Genomic DNA, 19,641 nt, shown 5'->3' on the forward strand with positions numbered 1-19,641 from the left:
GGAACTCACTTTGTAGACCAGGCTGACCTCCAACTCAGAAATCTGCCTGCCTCTGCCTCCCAAGTGCTGGGATTAAAGGCGTGCGCCACCACGCCTGGTGGCACATTTTCTCTTATTTGTTATGATTAGAGGTTGGGGTGGGGGTGGAGACAAAAGAACAGAAAAGGTTATTCTTCAACACATCCAAGGCCATGAGACCTAGGTGGTGAGATTTCTTGCTGTTGAGACCCAAAGGCCAAGAATCTGAAGAAAGATTCGGGCATAGAGAGGAGGCTGATCCTGCAGGCACAAGTGTAGCCTGCAGCAGGTGACTCCTTGAGGGTTATGAGTAGGCTTGGGTAAGCTAAGCCTTGGAAACCAGATAGAATTGGTAACTAAAGTTAATCCTGTGTAGGCTTGAAGGCTCATTTAGGTCTCTTAAATCCTGACTTTGGTCCATAGGGTGCAGAAAGGATCTTGGGAAGTGAGGACAAGGATAAATACTTTGGGTGACAATGCCCCTACTCGATGGTTGCTGTGTGGAACAAACCATCTCATCTGTCCATGTAACTATCAATAAGTTCTGCTTCTCAAACTTAGGTTTAACTTTAGCATTAATGCCATTAATCCTGGATACACTTCTAAATACAAAAAAGGACAGGTGCCAAGAACTCCAATAAGGGAATTTCTAAGTATTCAAAGAGTTTTCTCATGTCCCCTTGGGAAATCTCCGTGGAGACGTCAGTGGACTGAGTGTGGCCATCTTAGGTGGCAGGGGTATGCTAGCCAAGGTGAATTGTACTAACCTAGTTCCAATATTTTTCTTTTGTATCACATTAACAAGAGATGAAAACCACACCTATTAAATGATTTTTGCTCCCTGTTAAGGTAGTAGATGTTTGCTTTAGGATACATGTTTACTATAAATACAAACAAACTACGCTTACACAACTTGTAAAATAACAGTAAAAGACACTATATAATTAACTCTGAGTCACTGTCTACAGAGCTCTAGGAGTATTCAACTCCGTATTCTTGCTGACTGTGACAGAGATTCCAGGCCTTAGGGTGACAACAGGGGAAATTCTGGTCCCTAAGAGGTTTCCACTGGCTAATCAGCTACCAAAGTATTTGAAAAAAAGCACCAAGTAGTCCACTGCAAGCCTTACAGTATTTCTCCTTGCGGGGAGCAAAGCTGTATATTCACTTGGATGACAGAACAGAAAAATCAGGGAAATGCCTCTCTGTAGATAGATTTGATATTACTCTTCAGCTCTTAAAATTTACATCTTGAGGTTGCTTTATCTCTGGGTGTAGCTCTGGGAAGCTGCTTCCAGTATGTGTGAGTTATAGATATTAAAACAAACTTTCCCTCCACCCCAATACCCACAGCCTTCCAGAAATCTTAATATGCTTTTGAGAGCCTCCATTTAGAGCTGGCTGCATAAAATGATCTTTTGATGAAAAGGAATTGGAACAAGGGTTAAAGTAGACATTGAAAGGTTACTGTAGAGGGCACAGTGTTCATACAACCCTCCTTTAATATGTGTGGTGTGCACCTGTGATAAGATGATTCATTACACGGGGCCTCTCTTTGACAAGCTCCATCGTTCAGCCCTTGGGCCTCTGATGGGACAATCCTACACCCGCCCAGGAAATATAACAAGGTCAGCTTTTTCTTTCTCTGGGCTGGAGGTAGAGATGGTTTAGCTTATAATGCATCTTTGTTTGCTGTTTATGTAAAATAAAAATAAAAAAACAAAACAAGAATTTAAGACGTTGAGATTCCTGCTTTGGTCGAGCTGTTGTCTGTAGCAGGGAGTTATGTAAACACACTGCCCAGGAAAGAAATGACACTCTCCATGTGTTTCATGGTCATAAATGGCCATGCTGGAAAACTGAGGTCACTAATCACCTAGGCTGGGCTCTGGCTTTCCATTGGAGGACACCCTGCCATCACCAGGCTCGACTCTGCCCTGCATTTTTATGCAGCTTTCATGGTTATTGACGACTGAAGTTCTGTCATGTGTGAACATGACTTGGGCACATGAGCCTTGTAGGAGATTGGGTCTCCTGTGACATGAGGAGGGCTTAGTGGACCTGACAGATTAGTGATAATCAACAGGCATGCAAGAGTCCCCCCAAATCAGCTACAGCGCAGAGGCTGAATGGCAGTTGGCATCTAACTCTGTGCCCCCAACCCCTACTTTTTGTCATTGCTTGAATATGACTTTGCATTAGCTTCCCACACATACAGAATATGGCTTTACTGCGGTTAGTTTAGATATATCAGACCAACCAGCAAAAGACACTAGTTTCCCCCATTAACGTCAAAAATTTTTAAGTGAAAAATAAAAAAAAAAAGCAAAGTAAAGCTTTCTTTGAAAAATGTAGTTTTTGATTGTTTATTTCAAAGAATGTCCCACTAGTGAGAAGGGAGAAACTCTTTAACTCAGGCCATAATACTAGTCATCTCACAAAACAAAAACAACATAAAACCTTGACATTTTAGGGGGAAAAGAAAGAAAAATCTCGCCTCTAAAATAGAGAAACACTTCCCCACCCCTCTCCTAGTCTTGACATCGCTAGTAAACATTATTTATTTGCCTCAAATAGATGCAGCTACATATCACTGTCATGCAAAAGAAATTCATTTCCTTTCCGAGTTCAATCTGCCGTAAAATTCATTCTTCCTCCCGTCTCCCACTCACCTGTCCTTGTGCATTAGTAACTAGTTGACCTGTGACCCCCTGAAGACTGGAGAGGGCATTGCCAAAGGCCTGTGAGCCTGCTATGGAGCCCATGGCTGCTGCAGCAGCGGCGGCCTGACTTGCTAGAGGATTATTAACCAGCTGCAAAGAAAGAAAAGATCAGGGTGAAAACCACCACGTGGCAGGGTAACCACACAGCGATGACGCAACGTTCCCTCCAGCTTGCTCATGCAAAGGGCCCCTGAACCCACGGCAGGCTCCCAGGAAGAGACTGAAAACTGACCAGAGGAAGTCAGGGACAGGGTGGGGGGGGGGGCTCAGCTGAGGGACAGCCTAGGAGGGAAGGAGCCTGAATTGGGGGGTTGGGGGTGGGGGAAATCACAGAATAAAAATCACGGAATGAAATGTCAGCCTTCCTTGAAATCGTCACGTGAAGAATCGTCATGTGAAGCAGGGTGGTTGGAGGAAATTGATGTTCACGGGGTTTCTGTGTGGATTTATCATTCCCACGTATGAATCACAGCTTCTTTTAGGGTTGTTTGTGAGGGGCAGGTTTCCCACCTCACTTTCATTTCCGAACTTCCAAACAACCAAAAGCAATGAAATGACGGTCCAGCTCCTGTGCCCTCAGAGAGCAGGTGGGTCTGTGGTGGGGACTCTTGGGGCTTATTTTAAGGAGAGATTCAAAGTCACTGGTGAATGGTCAGGTGGACAATTACTTCCTGTTTTATCTCACATGTGGCCTCTTTCCTGCAACAAACGTGTAACAGGAAGAAATAAACAGAAGGGAGAGAGACCAGCACAGGGAAGTGGGTATGGCTGCCAAATTCGTTTTTTTTTCCCGTGGAGACCAATTCAATATTCTTTCTCCTGCCAATTTTCCACACCGCAGGTTTTCAGGCCTTCTGACCATGAGGCAGAAGGGTGGCAGGAACTGAAATCTGCATTTAGGTTAATGACTAGATATAAATTCAAGAAACATTTAAACTATTTTCACAGTATTGGTTTTGATACATGAATTTCATTTGTATTTATTCTAGGGTGTTATTTTTTCCCCCTCTGTACAGTTTCTCTCAACTTCAACAACTGTGTATAATAATGCATTTTCCATCACCACGTTCCACATCCATGCAACTCCTGCATTTTGGCAGAGTCCTGCCAAGGCTACGGCCTGGGGGAGAAGAGTTGGTCCTACTTAGTGCAAGTCTTGGCTCGTCTAGAGCTCCTCTTTTGTTAGTATTATTTCTACTTTTTAAATATTCTTTATTCTTCTCTGCTGCCTCTGTTCTCCCCTTTCTCTTTTCTTTTCAGAAAATATTTTGTATCTTTATTGTTTTGGGAATTTTCCCAGAGTTTACATCATCTGTACTGCTAAACAACACGCCAGTGTCTTAGACATAGAGTTCTCAGTTTCCATCCCAGAATTCACATTTCTTATCTGATGAGTAAAAAAAATAATAACGGGGGGGGGGGGATAAGGGAATTTTAGTGTATATCCTTGTTTTCTCTTATACCCAAAATCTCATTTACCTAGCACATTGTTTTAGAAAGAAAAATCCACTTTAAGCTCATTACTTTGCCTTTTGTCATTATCTCTTTCCTAAGAAAAATGATGGTTTTAAGTAGAAAAAAAAAATCTCGTTCTTTGGCCTAGTGAGAAACCCCAGATGAGTAGCCTTGACCTTGGTGTTTGACGTATGTTTATAGAGTGACTCTGGCTGAGAAGTGGGATGTGTTAAGATACTCCTTGCTTTAGTTTGAATGCCCACAATGGATGGTCCACATTGTGTTCTTGGGGCACAGAGCCCTCTAGCGCCTAGCAACAGACATTGCACACTGGCCTTCCATTCTGAGCTCATTTGAGAAGACTCGGCTTACATTGTTTTTATGCATAAAGCTGAAATCACAACAAAATCCCTGGAGTCATAAGATAAACTTAACCCAGATAGAATGATTAATTTATGTGCAATTCGGCTTTAGTTTAGAAAAGGCAGTTCTGTCTACAGTTGTGAGTGAAAATTTTAAGTGTATGCATAGTCAGTCTTGTCTATGTAATGAAGATTGCACAGCACTTCTTTGATATCTTCTAGGGCAGCCAAGATATCACTTAGGAAATGATGGACTGGCTCTCTGGGTGTAGCACAGTAGTGGAAACTGAGCACTCCCTGTGTCTAAGATGTTGGTACATTATTCAGCAGTAGTCAGCTGTATTGGCTGCAAAATCAGAGACTGCGCAAATATATAAAACAAAATCAATTGCTTAGAAAGACTTCTGAGTCTTCTGTGTAAGTGTTAGAAGTGGGCAACAGAGCTGGGTGGTGGTGGCGCACGCCTTTAATCCCAGCACTTGGGAGGCAGAGGCAGGCGGATTTCTAAGTTCCAGGCCAGCCTCGTCTACAAAGTGAGTTCCAGGGCAGCCAGGGCTGTACAGAGAAACCCTGTCTCCCTGTCTCGAAAAACAAACAAAAAACAAACAAAAAAGAAATTGGTATTAGATGTTTTAGAAGATTGCTAAACTACCTCAAATGGTTTTTTTTTTTCTTCTTCTTACGTTATTGCCTGGTTCTGAGATTTCTCTGTTTTTATTCCATGTGTGTGTGCACATATGGGTGTTGGGTGAATTACCTCTCCATCTTAAAGGAGAGACTATCAACTTGGATAATTTTTTTGTTGTTATTCTGTTTTGCAGAGCTAACCCAAGCTCTAGACAATTGCTTTCCCACTGAGCTATATCCCCCTAGCCTTGGATGGCTCTTATATCCACAGATAGCTTCCTGCTTTGTCTGTGGATATGCCTTGTTCTATGGAGAAGTCTGGCAGGCCTTGCTCTACAGCTAGAATGCACACGCCCGATGTGGCTGCTGTGGTACAAGCCAGGGTGAGAGCAGCCTGGATAGTGATCATAGTGGATACAGCTTCATGAAATACTTCTTGGCTCTTCTGTTGGACAGGGATGCACTGCCATTAAGATAAGTTGCAGGGGTGGGGGTGGGAAAGGCCATCACCTCAGGCCGTGTCGCTCTGTGCTGTCCATAGTCATGTCACATTAGCAGTGCTCCGATCACTATTTTTTCTTGATTGGAGACTCAGGCTAGATTTGGACAGCTGTGAGACCATGCACAATAAATGCATATAATGAGCTTAGGACTGTCTGAGGCCAACTGGGCATTTGGAAATGGCTGCCAAGTTTGTGCCTTCCTGTCTTTCATTGCCAGTATGCCTACTAGGAAAAAGGAAGCCTGGAAGAAATCTGACTGTATTACATGGTGTGTTTTCAACAGATCAGTTCAAGACATGCGGATTCTAGCATGTTCTTATTATACATACAGGAGGTCTCAACGTAAGGATTTGTAGCAGATACGAGTTTTGACATTACATCCGGAGCACATCAAGTGTGGCTGCAGGATCTACAGCTGGTCTAATCTACTCACTGAAATGCCCATTTTTGAAGACATTTCCTTTTCTAGAATTTTACAGAATAAAGCATCAAAATAAGTTTAAATATAGTTGTGTACCTCTGACATAGGGTACCAAACCCCACCTTTCAAAAAGGAGAGTCAGGCTGCAAAACCAGATGGGCTCAGTAGATGCAAAAACTCAAACCCTATTTTTACCTGGATAAGATGGGGGTGGTGGTGGTGGTGGGAATGACAGCACTCAGGAGAATACAGTGGGAGGCGAGTGAAAGTTTCCAGGTAAAAGTGTTAGATCTCCAACCATAGCTCATGCTCTTAACAAGTACTGACTAACACTCTCACAGATCACACATCACAGAACCTTCTTACCTTAGAAATAATATGACAATTGCTCTGCTTTTAATATAGTTTCTGTAGATTTTGTGCTTGATTATTTCTGGCAGGGTGCTCCCCTATAACCCAGGGTGCTCCCTATAACCCAGGGTGACCTCCAACTTGAGATTATCCTGCCTTAGCCTCTCCAGTGCTGTGGTTACAGGCATGTATCACCATGTCTGGCTCTGTTATTTTTAAAAGGTGGCTTAGGGAAGCTACTAGCCAACTGACATGGTAACTAGATGGGTTCTGTAGTTGTAAAGAATATAAGAGTAGAAGGTATATAAAACAAAAAAATAAATGAATGCCACGAGAAGTATGCAAAACAAAAAAGAATTTGAAACAGTTGTCACCTATTTGTCTCACGTCTGTCCTGTGCATCGGTAGAGACAGCCATGTTTTAATTCTGGAACCAGGGGGTGGCAGGTGACAGAGAACTCAGAGAAGACATGACTTTCTTTGTTGTACATTATCCTTAGACTTAGTTCATAATATTTTAAAATTCTCTCCAAGTGTTCATTTTATAATTTCTTTGCTGTCTGTGAACATTAGATTATGATAAAAAATTAACAAAGTCTTTCAAAGAGCAGCCTTCAGGAGTGTCATGTATGACATCTACAGATGTCACCATAACAGATGTCCCCACAGGACAGAACAATGCTTTTTTCCTAAGTGTTTTTTTCCGAGAGACTCCTGTCCTGCATCATGGTAAAAGATTCATGTTTCTTGAAGTTGGATATCAGCAGTCATAACTTTTTAAAAGAAACCTTGCTGATCAAATTACAATAGTACAACCCATTTGCATAAATAGGAGAGCACAATGAGGCAGTTTAGCTGTGACATGATATGAAATGTTTATGCCTATTTCCTAAGAGGGCTTTCTGGATGCATAGGCTTTGAGCCTTCCTGGTGCATAATTGCAGGTGATCTATGGTTTTGTCATTCTCTGTGAGCCACATGGATTTTACAGAGCATGGGTTTAGGGAGCAGTTCTTTTTGCTACTAAATCTTTAGTTTAGCGTCTTGGAGTGTGGTCCCATTTCATTTTAAATGAGCACATTGAGTAGTGCACAACTGACTGTTCATTTAAGGGCCATCGACTCTCAAAGGCTTTTTAGAAACAGTCAGGAAAACAGGGCAGTTTTTAGTTCATTTACATACATTGAGATCTTGTCTTTCCCTCTATCTATAGGTGGGAAAGAAGCATGTCTGTTGTGTCTTTGAGACTCTTTAACTAAACTGGCACTTCTACTCCTTAATATTTCTTTTGGGTGATGAAGGGAAGAGACTGGTTGGATGGGTGGCTCTGTCCCTCTTAATGATCTACTTCACGTATGGGTTATGCTGGGAGGTTCCCCCTCCCCCATCTATGATTGTCACTGTGTGTGAGACCCTTAGAACAGTTGGCAAACAGTTTCCAGAGTTTAATACTGAGCTGACCCTCAGCTCTCTGTCTTCCTGTTCTATTGCAGAGATGGCTCTGTGTTAAATGCTGTCCATTCAGCCTCTGTGAAACAAAGGTCTCCAGTGACCTTTAGGGCTGAGGTGATCTGAGGCACTTCAGTATCCTAAAACACTTTGGTTCATTAACAGAAAGTCACATCAATTTCTATATACTTTTGGAATTAATATTTTAATGACAAACTGAAAAGCAGATCATCCTCTTCTTTTTTTTTTTTTTTTTTTTTTTTTTTTTTAACAAATAGCCATATTGCCGAAGAGGAGTTTTAGAAAACAACGCAGCATGTTTGTTGGATTCCCTAGCTATGGGCCAGGACGAAGAGAACCCTGATCCTGCAGGATTCTATTGTATGAGTGGGGCCTCAGATATGTCCCTACCCCAACACGAGGAAGCTGGAACTTCACCTTTCACATCTGGCAGTCATCATTATCCAGCAACCTGTGGGTAAGTGAGGACTGGAACCCTCCAGATGTGGATGGCTCCGGGCTCAGGAGTTAAAATGGATTCTGTTGCCCAAGGAAGCCCTTGGGATGTGACAGTTACTGAAGCAGAACGGTGGGGACAATTGGAATTCCAATCGATCTCATTAGTGATTTTGTGACATGATAAGTACACCATGGTTCTCATCCCCTTTAGTTATCATAGAGCTCTTAGATCCTTGGAATTTCTGAGTGTTAGAGTAGGCAAGCAGCTGATTATTACTTATGAGACCCTTATACCTCACTTGAGCCGGTTGTGGAGGTTGGAAACTAGTTGCGAGAAGAGCCATCGAGCTAAACTGGCAAAGGCTTAGAAACCTGAGTTCACCGCTACTCTCTAGAGACTGAAGAGGGCCCAAGAATGTTCCCATTGATTTCAGAGGTTAAGTCATGTGTATAATGGTGTTAGAGCATTCCTGTGCTGTGAAGGGAGGTACTGTGCCCCAAACTACTTAGAAACAGAAGTTCCTGCACTCAGGACCCTCTGGATCTTGCCCTGTGTATCCCCTCCTCTGGAGCGGTGGCTCTCAACTTTCTTAAGGCGGTGACCTTAATGCAGTTCCTCAGATTGTGCTAATATCCAGCCATAACATTACTGTGTTGTTACTTCATAACTGTAATTTTGCTGCTGTTATGAATCATAATGCAAATATGCAGTGTATCTGATATGTGGCCCCCAAAGGGGTCATGACTCTCAGGTTCGGAACCACTGATTTAGTTGTTCATTTGTATCCTTTCTAACACCCTTCACAACAAAATAATAAACACATTTCCCTGTTCTGTGAGGTGTAATACCAAATTAATGTACAGGAAGAGGGACTGATGGGAACCCATGAGTTGTAGCCACAGTAAACAGAAGCCAGGAAAGCCTAGGGAATCCAGCACTTACAGGTGACATATTTAACATGGATGTGTGTCAGGGGTAGGGGATTGAACTTGTGAGGTTATATACCTTTTACTTGTGAGGCCTTCCTAACTCCAGATAATTAGCCTAAGAATTGAATTAAACAGTTGGATCTGTAGTTGGTGTTCACAGAGAATTGGAGAATTGCTTGGTGGAGGGAAAACAGCCAAATCCATTTCAGGGCAGAAATATAAGTAAAAAAGAAATTACCTTTTTAGACAGTCATGTATATTCTATAATTATAGATATCACACATAACCTTTTGCTTAGTAATTTCTTCATCCTGCAAGCACCTACTCAATACCCAATATGTTTAGGGCACAGTATGGCAATGACTGACTGACATGTTCCCTATCTAGTGGGGCTTATATTCAAACAGGGGAAGAAACGTGGTAGTAAAGGAAGTGGTGTCAGAAAAGATAAGCCATCTAGTCATTGACTTCTAGTCTTGGAGGGGTGACGATATAGAGTGGAGACAGTGAGAGCAGATGGGGTGGGCTCCAGGACAGCTTAGCAGCTGTCATCTGTGTGCCTGGACCTGTTCAGAATTGTACAGAAATGGGACTGGCAATTAATGGGCCATTCTATACCTTAAAGGAAAAAAAATCTTATAGTGCAATGACTGGGAGCCTGGATTCTGGAACTAACTCTGAAGCTGCTCTTAGGTAGCTGTGTCTCAGTCTCTCCAACTTTAGTGAAAAGATACACGACTCAAGGCCGATAGTGCAGTCTAGTGGTAGAGCATGTACTTGGCACACAGGAAGTCCTGGTTTCAAACCTTAGCATCACATGCATGCAAAACCATGAAACAAAACAACAAAAACTAGCCATTTGAATGCACCAGTTCATGAAACATATTAGAAGAGTTTCCTGGCATAGAGTAGTAAGCCCCTTGTAAGTCTTACTATAATAATTGTATCCATTCTCTTATAGGCATACAGTGTTTTAGGACTAAGTCCCTTCACACAGTCACAGTATCCTGGATAGTTGATTGGCCACTTTCAGATTTTAACCTGTCCAAGGGGTTTGCATTGTGGTAGCTTTTCTTCCTTGTCCCACATTTCATTTTTCCTGAGCACTCTTTAGAGACACTTTCCTTAATTACAGTTATCATGCCAAAACCACCTGGAAGGAAATGAAACAATGCTCAGGATTGTTAAAAAAAAAAAATAATCAAGGACGGAAGGGTCATGGGTACGGAAGAGCCCTGGGTAGGTGCTCGAAGACTCAGGGTGGCAAACTGACTTGGCTCATAGTCTATTCTGCTCTTAGGTGTAGCTGTATTTTCCCCACAACAATAGTTCTTAAAGATCTCTTTTGTGAGACTTGACTGGATTTAGAATCACCATGGAAATGCACTTCTGGGAGTTTCTGTGAGGACATTTCCAGATTGGTTTAGTTGAGGAGGGAATCCTGAATGTGGGTGGTACTATCCTTCCCATGGGCTAGAGTTCTGGACCGATAAGGATCAAAGGAGAGAGGCAGCTGAGTGCTGGCTTGTATCCCTGTGTTTCCAGTGCAGACTCAGTGTGACTGACTGTCTCACACTCCTGCTGCCACGGCATCTCCACCACAATGGGTTGCATCCTCACACTGTGAGCCAGAACAGAGTCTAAAGCCTTTCTTCCTGAAGTTTCTTGTGTTGAGCACATTTCCACAGTGATGAGAGAAATGACAAACTCACCTTTCTGTTTTCTATCCAGTCCTTTCACTTCACAAGACTCAGCAAATGATATTTAATTATTTGACAGCTCTCTTTCCTTCCCTTTCTAAACACCCTCTAGTAGATTTTGATTCATGACTGTATTTTCAGTTTCGTTCACAATGAAAGACTCTCAGAGGCCCTGGATAGACATTTACTGAATTAGTATGCAAATGAGTGTATGAAAAAAATCTTCCTCAAGATAAGAATTTTGTGGGAAGTGAATCCTTCAGTCTTTATAAAAAAAAAAAAAAAGAGTGTATGTACATTTTTCCTTTAAAATAACTAAACTCTCTGATTTCACATTACATCAATAAACCTAAGCTTTAGGTGTGGAGTGAAAGGCCAGAGACTTCTTAGTCCCTAAGTGGTAATCAGGTAAATTAGGGTCAAGAAATGCAGCTATACAGGCACATACCTACAAGGCTATAATGGCTTTGAATGATCTTTCTGACCATAGTCAGTCATACTCCAGGATAGAAAATTCAACAAAAATGAAGACATAGCTTTTCTTTGGACATCTTGGATGAAAAGCTGTATGGGATCTCTTAGACACTGAAAGCCTAGAAATGGTGTAGAGAGCTGAACAGAGAGAGGGTTTAATCTTGATTTGAGATTACAGTCATGGGTTTCATAATGATATTTCAGTTAATATGGAGTCGTGGTCATATAAGACCACAGCGGAAGTGATGCATTTTTATTGCTTAGTGATGTTGGAGTTGCCACATCACAATACATTACTTATATTTTGTGTTGGTGTTAGCTCATGTACCAATCATAAGAGTGTATAGCACTTACATAAGCATATAGTACCTCATAATGATAATAATTGACTGCGCTGCTGACTTATGCATTTATTGCATAATACTTTGTATTGTTATTCTGTGTATTGTTATTCTTTGTATTGTTATTATAGAAGGCAATCCTTTCCATTGTGCAGGAATTTAACTGTAAAAAAGCATACTGTGTTACATGGGTAGAAAGCTCATCCATTTCTGCTTATTGTGTCTCTTGACTGCATCACACAGGGACAGTCAGTAATTGACCTGCTGTCCAGGTACATTTTGTAATATTTGCATGGCGGGTGATGAAATGGCTCAATAACACAGTTCTGAAAATGTATGCCTTTCAGTAAGCTACTCCTGACTCTACTTGGGCACCGAAAGTTAAGGTAGTAGTGAATGTGGCCTTTGGGTCTCTCTCTCTCTCTCTTTCTCTCTCTCACACACACATCTCTCTCTCTCTGTCTCTCTCTCTCTTTCTCTCTCTCTCCTTTCCTTTCCTTCCTTCCCTCTTTCATTTGTTTCCTTCCTTTTCCCTCCCTCCCTTCCTTCCTTCCTTCCTTCCTTCCTTCCTTCCTTCCTTCCTTCCTTCCTTCCTTCCTTCCTTCCTTCCTTCCTTCCTTCCTTCCTATCTTTGTGGTTTGGTGGATAGCCTTGAACTGTGATGGGCTTTATGGGGTGTTGGGTAAGTCAATCAAAAGTGAGGCTCTCTGCAGTTGGCTGTACAAAAGCTGGGCATCACTGAAGATGGACAGAGTAGGCTCTCCCAGGACAAACATGGGTGTCTTAGCGAGTGTTCTAGAACCACTCTGGGGAGATAGCTAGGTGCCATATGGAGTCTGAGTCCAAGTTATGAAGACACTAGATGAAGAAGAAGGCACTGGGTCAAGCTGACATGCTGTAATTATGTGGCATGCTATTGGAAAGCTCTTCAAAAGCATGTGCTTCTCTGTTATTTTTATAGTTAATTCTAGTGTTGAGGAAAAAAAAGCAGGGAGGCTTTTCCATTCCACACAATTCACTCATTTGATTTTCTAGAAGAGAGGTCATTATTATCTGAACACACCAACCCTGAATCAGATTTTATCCAAGTGCTATGCAGACAAATGCAATGTTACTACAAACCTACACATCTCATTTCCTTTTCTCTCTGGTCCTCCATCTAATAACCTGAAAATCCATCTCTTTATGGAGCTTCATGCTATTTTCTTACTTACATACAAAGTGCCACTTTCCCCAATTGCCTCTTGTCATGGCACATTAGTTAGGTGAATTTGTTGATATTACAGAATCGTTCATCCTGTGTTTCTAATTTTCTTATTCACCTTAAACAAATAATTGGGAATATTCCTGTGATGATAAAAGGAAAAATACTTTTAGAAAGAGATACTTTTAAAAAACAATAAATTGTTGCCATGGTACAGCAGTTAGTATTGTTCCAGTCTCTAGCCATGGAAAAGTTTATTATATTCTTTATTGGCCCAAGCCTAATGTGTGTGTGTGTGTGTGTGTGTGTGTGTGTGTGTGTGTGTTCCCAACACTTGTTGAGTCCTCACAAGGGACCACAGGTGCTATGTAGTGCATAGAAAAGACAGGAAAGAAAGAAGGATCAGTAGGAAGCCAGAGACAGTTTCTTTATGAAGTGTCACGGGCATGTCGTTCATTAAATTCTTCAGGTGACAGTAGTGCCGGCTCTATACCAGGGCTCAAGGAGAAAGACATCAAGAAGACAAGAACATTTGGCTTATAGGTCCTTCTAGGCTTTTCTGGGTCCTTTCAGGCCCTTTCTACCAACACAGACAGAGCTGTAAGAAAAAGGAGCAAGAAATCCAGACAAGGGGCTTTACTCTGGCCCAGGAAAATGGGAGACTTCTTGGAAAGGACTCTCTTGAACTGAGTCTTGGAAGAAGACTAGGAATTGATTGTCAAGGAGGAGGAAAAAGAGAGGAAAAGGCGTCTCGGCCCTGGAAATCCTCAGCTAAAGATGCAGAGTTGAGAAAGAGAACTCTGTATGTGGTGTGTATATTAGTATGGCGGCACTTTTGCCATTTGGAGGAGCATGGAGTGGTAGAGGCTACTGGAAAAGCTTTCCCACAATTAATAGGAGCTCAGTCCTGTGTACATCACAGATGGGCTAGGCTGATGGGAAAAGACAGGCATCTATAACAGAAGAGAGACTAAATATGTAACTGTGGCAGCAGAAAGCCCCATTTGTGGGGCAGGAGACAGATCTGGGATAGTTCTTAGCTGGGTTTAAAGGCAGGGGACAAAGGTAGGAACCATAGATTCAGAAGCACACATATGAACTGTGTGCTGGTTCATGGCTGGGGTCTCTCGAGGGAGAGAGTCATAGCTCTGAAAGCAGAGGGCCTACATTCTCATCTTCATTGTCACTTTATGGAGACCATCCACAGAGTCTCTCAGCAAGGAAGCTACTGATCAGCAGTAATCTACATAAAATGCTTTCTATATAAGAGGAAATTTAAATTGCTGATTATTTTAAAATTGATAATTAAACATTTGGCATTATAAACTACATTATCTTCTTTTAAAATGAAGAAATGATCTAGGTTATAAAACCCCCCAATGATGGGCTAGGAAGGACCACTCTGTATCTATGGCTAGGGCCATGTATAAGATCAAAGTGTCATTTAATAAATTTTAACTCTAGCTGTTAATTAAAAGGAATGTACTAGTTTGTGACTAGATCACGTCTCTGGGAATCTGCCCCAAATGGATGAAAGTCTTTTACTTACTTTGAAGAGGTATTGCACTGTTAAATGCATGGTTTTTTTCTTACAGATTATAGTTTTATAGGTGAAACACAAACCTTTCTTAAGTCCAACCAATTCAATTAATCATTAAGAAAGTTAAAAAAATATCCACTTATCAGTGAGTGCATACTGGGTGTGTTTTAGTGGATATTAGCCCAAAAGTTTGGAACATCCAAGATTCAATTCACAGACTATATTCCAAGAAGAGGGAAGACCAAAGTGTGGATGCTTCAGTCCTTCTTAGAAAGGGGAACAAAATACTCAACGGAGTAAATATGGTGACAAAGTGTGGAGCAGAGACTGAAGGAAAGGCTATCCAGAGACTGCCCCACCTGGGGATCTATCCCATATACAGTCACCAAGCCCAGATGCTATTGCTGATGCCAGGAAGTGCTTGCTGACAGGAGCCTGACATGGCTGTCTCCTGAGAGGCTTTACCATTTACCAGAGCCTGACAAATACAGAGGCAGATGCTTGCAGCCAACCATTGGATTGAGAGTTTGGTTCCTGATGGAGGAGTTGGAGAAGGGACTGAAGGAGCTAAGGGTGTTTGCAGACCCATGGGGTAAGCAACAGTGTCAACTGGCCAGACCCCCTGGAGCTCCTGGGGACTGGACCACCAACGAAAGAGTAAACAAATAGGGACCCATGGCTCTGGCTGCATATGTGGCCTTGTTGAGCATCAGTGGGAGGAGAGGCCCTTGGGCCTGTGAGGTTTTGATGCCCCAGTGTAGGGGAATGCCAGGGCAGGAAGATGGGGGTGGGTGAGTGGGTAGGTGAGCACCCTCCTATAGGCAGGGGGAGGGAGGCTAGGATAGGGGGTTTCCAAAGGGATGACCTGGAAAGGGGAAAACATTTGAAATGTAAATAAAGAAAATATTCAGCCAGGGCAGTGGTGGCACACGCCTTTAATCCCAGCACTTGGAATGCAGAGGCAGGTAGATTTCTGAGTTCGAGACCAGCCTGGTCTACAGAGTGAGTTCCAGGACAGCCAGAACTATACAGAGAAACCCTGTCTCAAAAAACAAACAAACAAACAAACAAACAAAAAACGAAAAAAAAAGAAAATATTCAATAAAAAAGTAAAAAAATACTTTTTTTTCTTCCAACTCAATAATCACATTATTAAAAAGTGCTTATAAGGCCCTCTGCAAAATACCTTGGTTTTGAGCAGCCTGGGGGCAGCTAGAAGCCTTTGTATGTTGATCTGATCTTTATTATTATTCATGATGGTTTGCTTGCCTCAAAGTTTACTCATTGAACTGCTATTACAGCCTCGGAGACTACAGTTTTCTCAGAAAACAATCCTCCACTTGGGTCATATTTTTCAATCCCAAGAACAAGTAATCTTTGGTTTATTTGTTGTGTCTCTGTCCGGGAACCTTAGGACAACATCTTTCATGAGTGTACAGTAAGGATCGGATATGACATTTAGACTGTAAATAGAAGAAAATACCATTTCTGGTTAGGTTCCACCCCTCTTAAGTTGGCGTCTATATGCATTGCTGAGTAAACACTTGTGTGGTCTCTTTACCACACCAAGTGTGAGATCCTCTGGCAAATGACCCCGCAGGGCACCCTGAACATCACAGGGCTGGCTGCACCATCTCCGTGAATAACTCCATGGAGAAAAACAAGTGGCCCAGTTATTAGAGAAAATACGGCTGCATAGACTCAGAAGAAAAACAAAAACAAAAACAAAACAAAACATGACCAGAATGCTCAAAGGTAAATAAAACCCTCCTACACTCACAAGACATGTTGGTGATAGGTTGCTCTGAAAACATTAGGCTAACAATAAGAACCAGCCACTCTTTGTAGGAGCCGTAAGCCAAGAAAATATAAAAAGGTGTTATATAGATTGTTTGGCAAGTTCCCATTAATAAAGCCGAACACAGGTCAAAAAGTATAAAAGCCGAATCTCACCATGAGCAATTGCAAGACTGAGTGGGACTTTCCCCGTACAGAGCAGGCAGTCGGAGACTGAAGACAGCAGTCTTCCCAGTTAGTAACAAAAACCTTTAAACATTTTCCCCAAGTACTGGCCAATACTGAGAAAATTCTGGGAAAGAAGGACACAGAGTAGTCAGCTAAGGTTGTAGGAGGGACCCGTTGCAAAATCCTTGGAAGCCAAGGCTCTTGGGATCTCTCGGGGAGTCAGCTCATTGGCCATTCCCCTTGTCAGGGTTTCTTTTCCCAATGAGAAGATGGAGCCACCCCACTGTTTTTAAAGCTGATTTCTTAGGTACTGAAGCCACAGCAGCAGATTTAGACACTCGGTACTGAGACGGGCCAATCAATCATCCTTTACACTACTCCAAGAACTTAAAAAGGTCTGAATTCCCCGCCCCACCTCCAATCCCGGCCCCGAACTCTGCAGGGCTTTGCACAGAAGACAGTGTCAAGAGACTTGGTTTTCACGAGGAGGTCTGCAGGAAAGAGCTCCCCAGCTGTGGCTCTGAGCATGGCTTCAGCCTGCAACATCATCACCACAAGGAAACGCCACTATGCACATTTTAAGGCAGGACTGTGCTGGCACACTCTCTCACTGTTAGTGTGAGTGGTGAAGAAAGCTGGAGACTTCGCTTTTAAAGGTGAAGCAGAACAAAGCAAAGAGCCCTGGTTCCACGGTCCCTTTGAAATGAATAACCCTGTGACCTTACACATTTTTACTAGGCCTCTTCTCCTACCACATCCCAATAGCACCGAAGCTGGGGACACTTAAGATTCCTACATGGACAATTATAATGGTACAATGTAATAAACTGGAAACAGTGTTGTAATTTTTTTTATGACTTACAAGATTAAATAAATATATTAATTGGATGTAATTCTTTCAATATTCCCACTTTTTCTTTCTTTCTCCTCTGCTCCTTCCAAGTGTGTGTGTGTGTGTGTGTGTGTGTGTGTGTGTGTGTGTGTGTGTGTGTTTGAGAAAGGGTCTTACTCTATAGCCCAGGCTGGCTTCAAACTCATGACAATGTTGTTGTTCCTTTAATCCTAGACTCCCAAGTGCTAGGATTAACAGTAAGTCATTTAAATAGAAACACGTGGCTGGAAGTAGGCATGTAGTGAATCAGGCCTACTGCAAGGTTCTATCATGGGCAGTTTGTTGACTTCTGTGGTGGCTCCAGCAGCCTGAGCTTGATCCCCGCCCCCAAGATGAGATGGCCTTTTCTATATGCTAAAACCCTGATTTAGCTCAGGGAACAATAGAATGTTAAATCCACAATAAATTTTAATAAAAAACAACTGTAAGCCATCCAGCCAAAGGCTTTTGAAGACTCCAGAAGACCAAGAATTATGTCATCTTAGTGCTGAACAAGCCACTGCAGGAACCAAGGAGCTATCTGGGGTGGAGGGAGATTTGGACATCTTAAATATTAATACCAGAATATCTTTGTCTTGGGGAGGTCATATTCATGTGTCTGGATGGCCCAATTAATATTTGTTTTTGAATTTTCAGATTAGCTTTTGCTTTATAATACCATGTTTTAAAACCGAGAGCCCCTATTACAGTCCAAAAGCACATGTTCAAACACATTTGCGCACACAAATGCACACAGTCTCACACACACACTGACATACTTTGACATGCTGCACACTCACATACACACAGTCTGTGTCCGTCTTATAATCTCTCTCACACACAGCCACACACATAGGCACTTAAACACAGCCTCCCATATACACTCACATTCATGTACATGCAGGTAAACACACACCTACTCACATAGCACACATGTCACTCACAGTCACTAACTCCCTCATAAACACATACAGTTACACAATACACATTCACATATCACACTCCATACAAAAACTCACACACACACACACACACACACACACACACTTATACATTCACATACTCACATACACGCTCTCACAAATCATATATCACTCACACTAACTCATACACACATATACACACACACATACCCAACCCCTTATAAATATATACTCACACTACTGTATATACACATACATACTCACATATGCATGCATACCCATTGTACCCAACATTATTCGATTACAATAGCTCCTTTACATGTAGTGCTACATGGAAAGCCCTTGTAAACTGTAGCCTATGCTATGCTGTGTGCCCCGAGAAAAGCTGGCTGATATATTTCTCTGCTATCTATAAGCTTAACCAGTGTACTAAAGGAGTATGTTGTGTGCATATTACCTAGTCCCATCATCTACATATCAATGGAGGGCTATCTCTTCAAACCTGGGTGCGCCACAAACCACCTGCATCTGGAAAATGTTCCTTCTGACACTTTAGTTGTGATTCATACACATTGGTTAAGATAAGATTTATCAATTTCAATATCATGTATAATGGAGATTACCGACTTTGGGAATTCATAAACATAGTTGTTTGGCAGTGGAGGCCATATTTTGCATTTCTCTGAAGTGGAATAGAACCAGTCGTGAGCCCAACAATGTTTACCTGCTCTTCCCTCTCAGCACCTGGAGCAGTACAGTTTTCATCCCACAAAGAGAAGCGGTGTGGGCAGGATGGAAAGCAGGCACGTGTGTTGTGGGAGACTCTCAGGGAGAAAGGCTTGGATGATGGTTCTCTGAGGACCACGCTCAAGACGGCCATGTGTGCTCGCAGATTGCCACTGAGGTGGTGGTGGCCTGTCTATATATCTGTGTACACTAAGTGTATCTATGGCTGCTGAGTAACCAGGATTAGATTCTTTCCTCTCTTTGAGCATGTGTGGCTTTGGAGATAAATGATACATGACCACTAACACTTTCATTTTCTTTGTAAACCTCAATTTAGAGTGTTCATAAACAGTTGAGAAGCACATATGTCATATATTGTCACCGATTGCATACTGAAGTTAAATTTTCTCATATTAAGCTTACATTTAATATGCTACTTTAGTTTCTATAGGCACAGCCTCTTAAAGTCTTAGGAGTATAAGTGGGTACATTTATTTGCATCTATGAATTATGAATTAATTCTTTACCTCATAGTTATAAGAAAGCAAAGTTAAAGAAATTGGTTGGATTATATGCAAAGTTTTGAAAAACTATTTTTT

The 19,641-nt window shown here is 42.0% G+C and overlaps 1 protein-coding gene across 2 annotated transcripts in view; it reads right to left on the reverse strand.

Annotated features, from left to right (window-relative positions):
* The window catches only part of Pou6f2 (POU class 6 homeobox 2), a 366,558-nt gene that overhangs the window by 43,760 nt on the left and 303,157 nt on the right, over positions 1-19,641 (reverse strand). For both annotated transcript variants that reach the window (XM_021215891.2, XM_021215890.1), the window contains exon 5: positions 2,691-2,831. In XM_021215891.2, the coding sequence (XP_021071550.1) occupies positions 2,691-2,831 (141 nt within the window). The remainder of the gene's footprint in view (positions 1-2,690; positions 2,832-19,641) is intronic.

Source organism: Mus pahari, chromosome 16 (genome assembly GCF_900095145.1).
Source record: "Mus pahari chromosome 16, PAHARI_EIJ_v1.1, whole genome shotgun sequence".
NCBI classification, from domain to species: domain Eukaryota; kingdom Metazoa; phylum Chordata; class Mammalia; order Rodentia; family Muridae; genus Mus; species Mus pahari.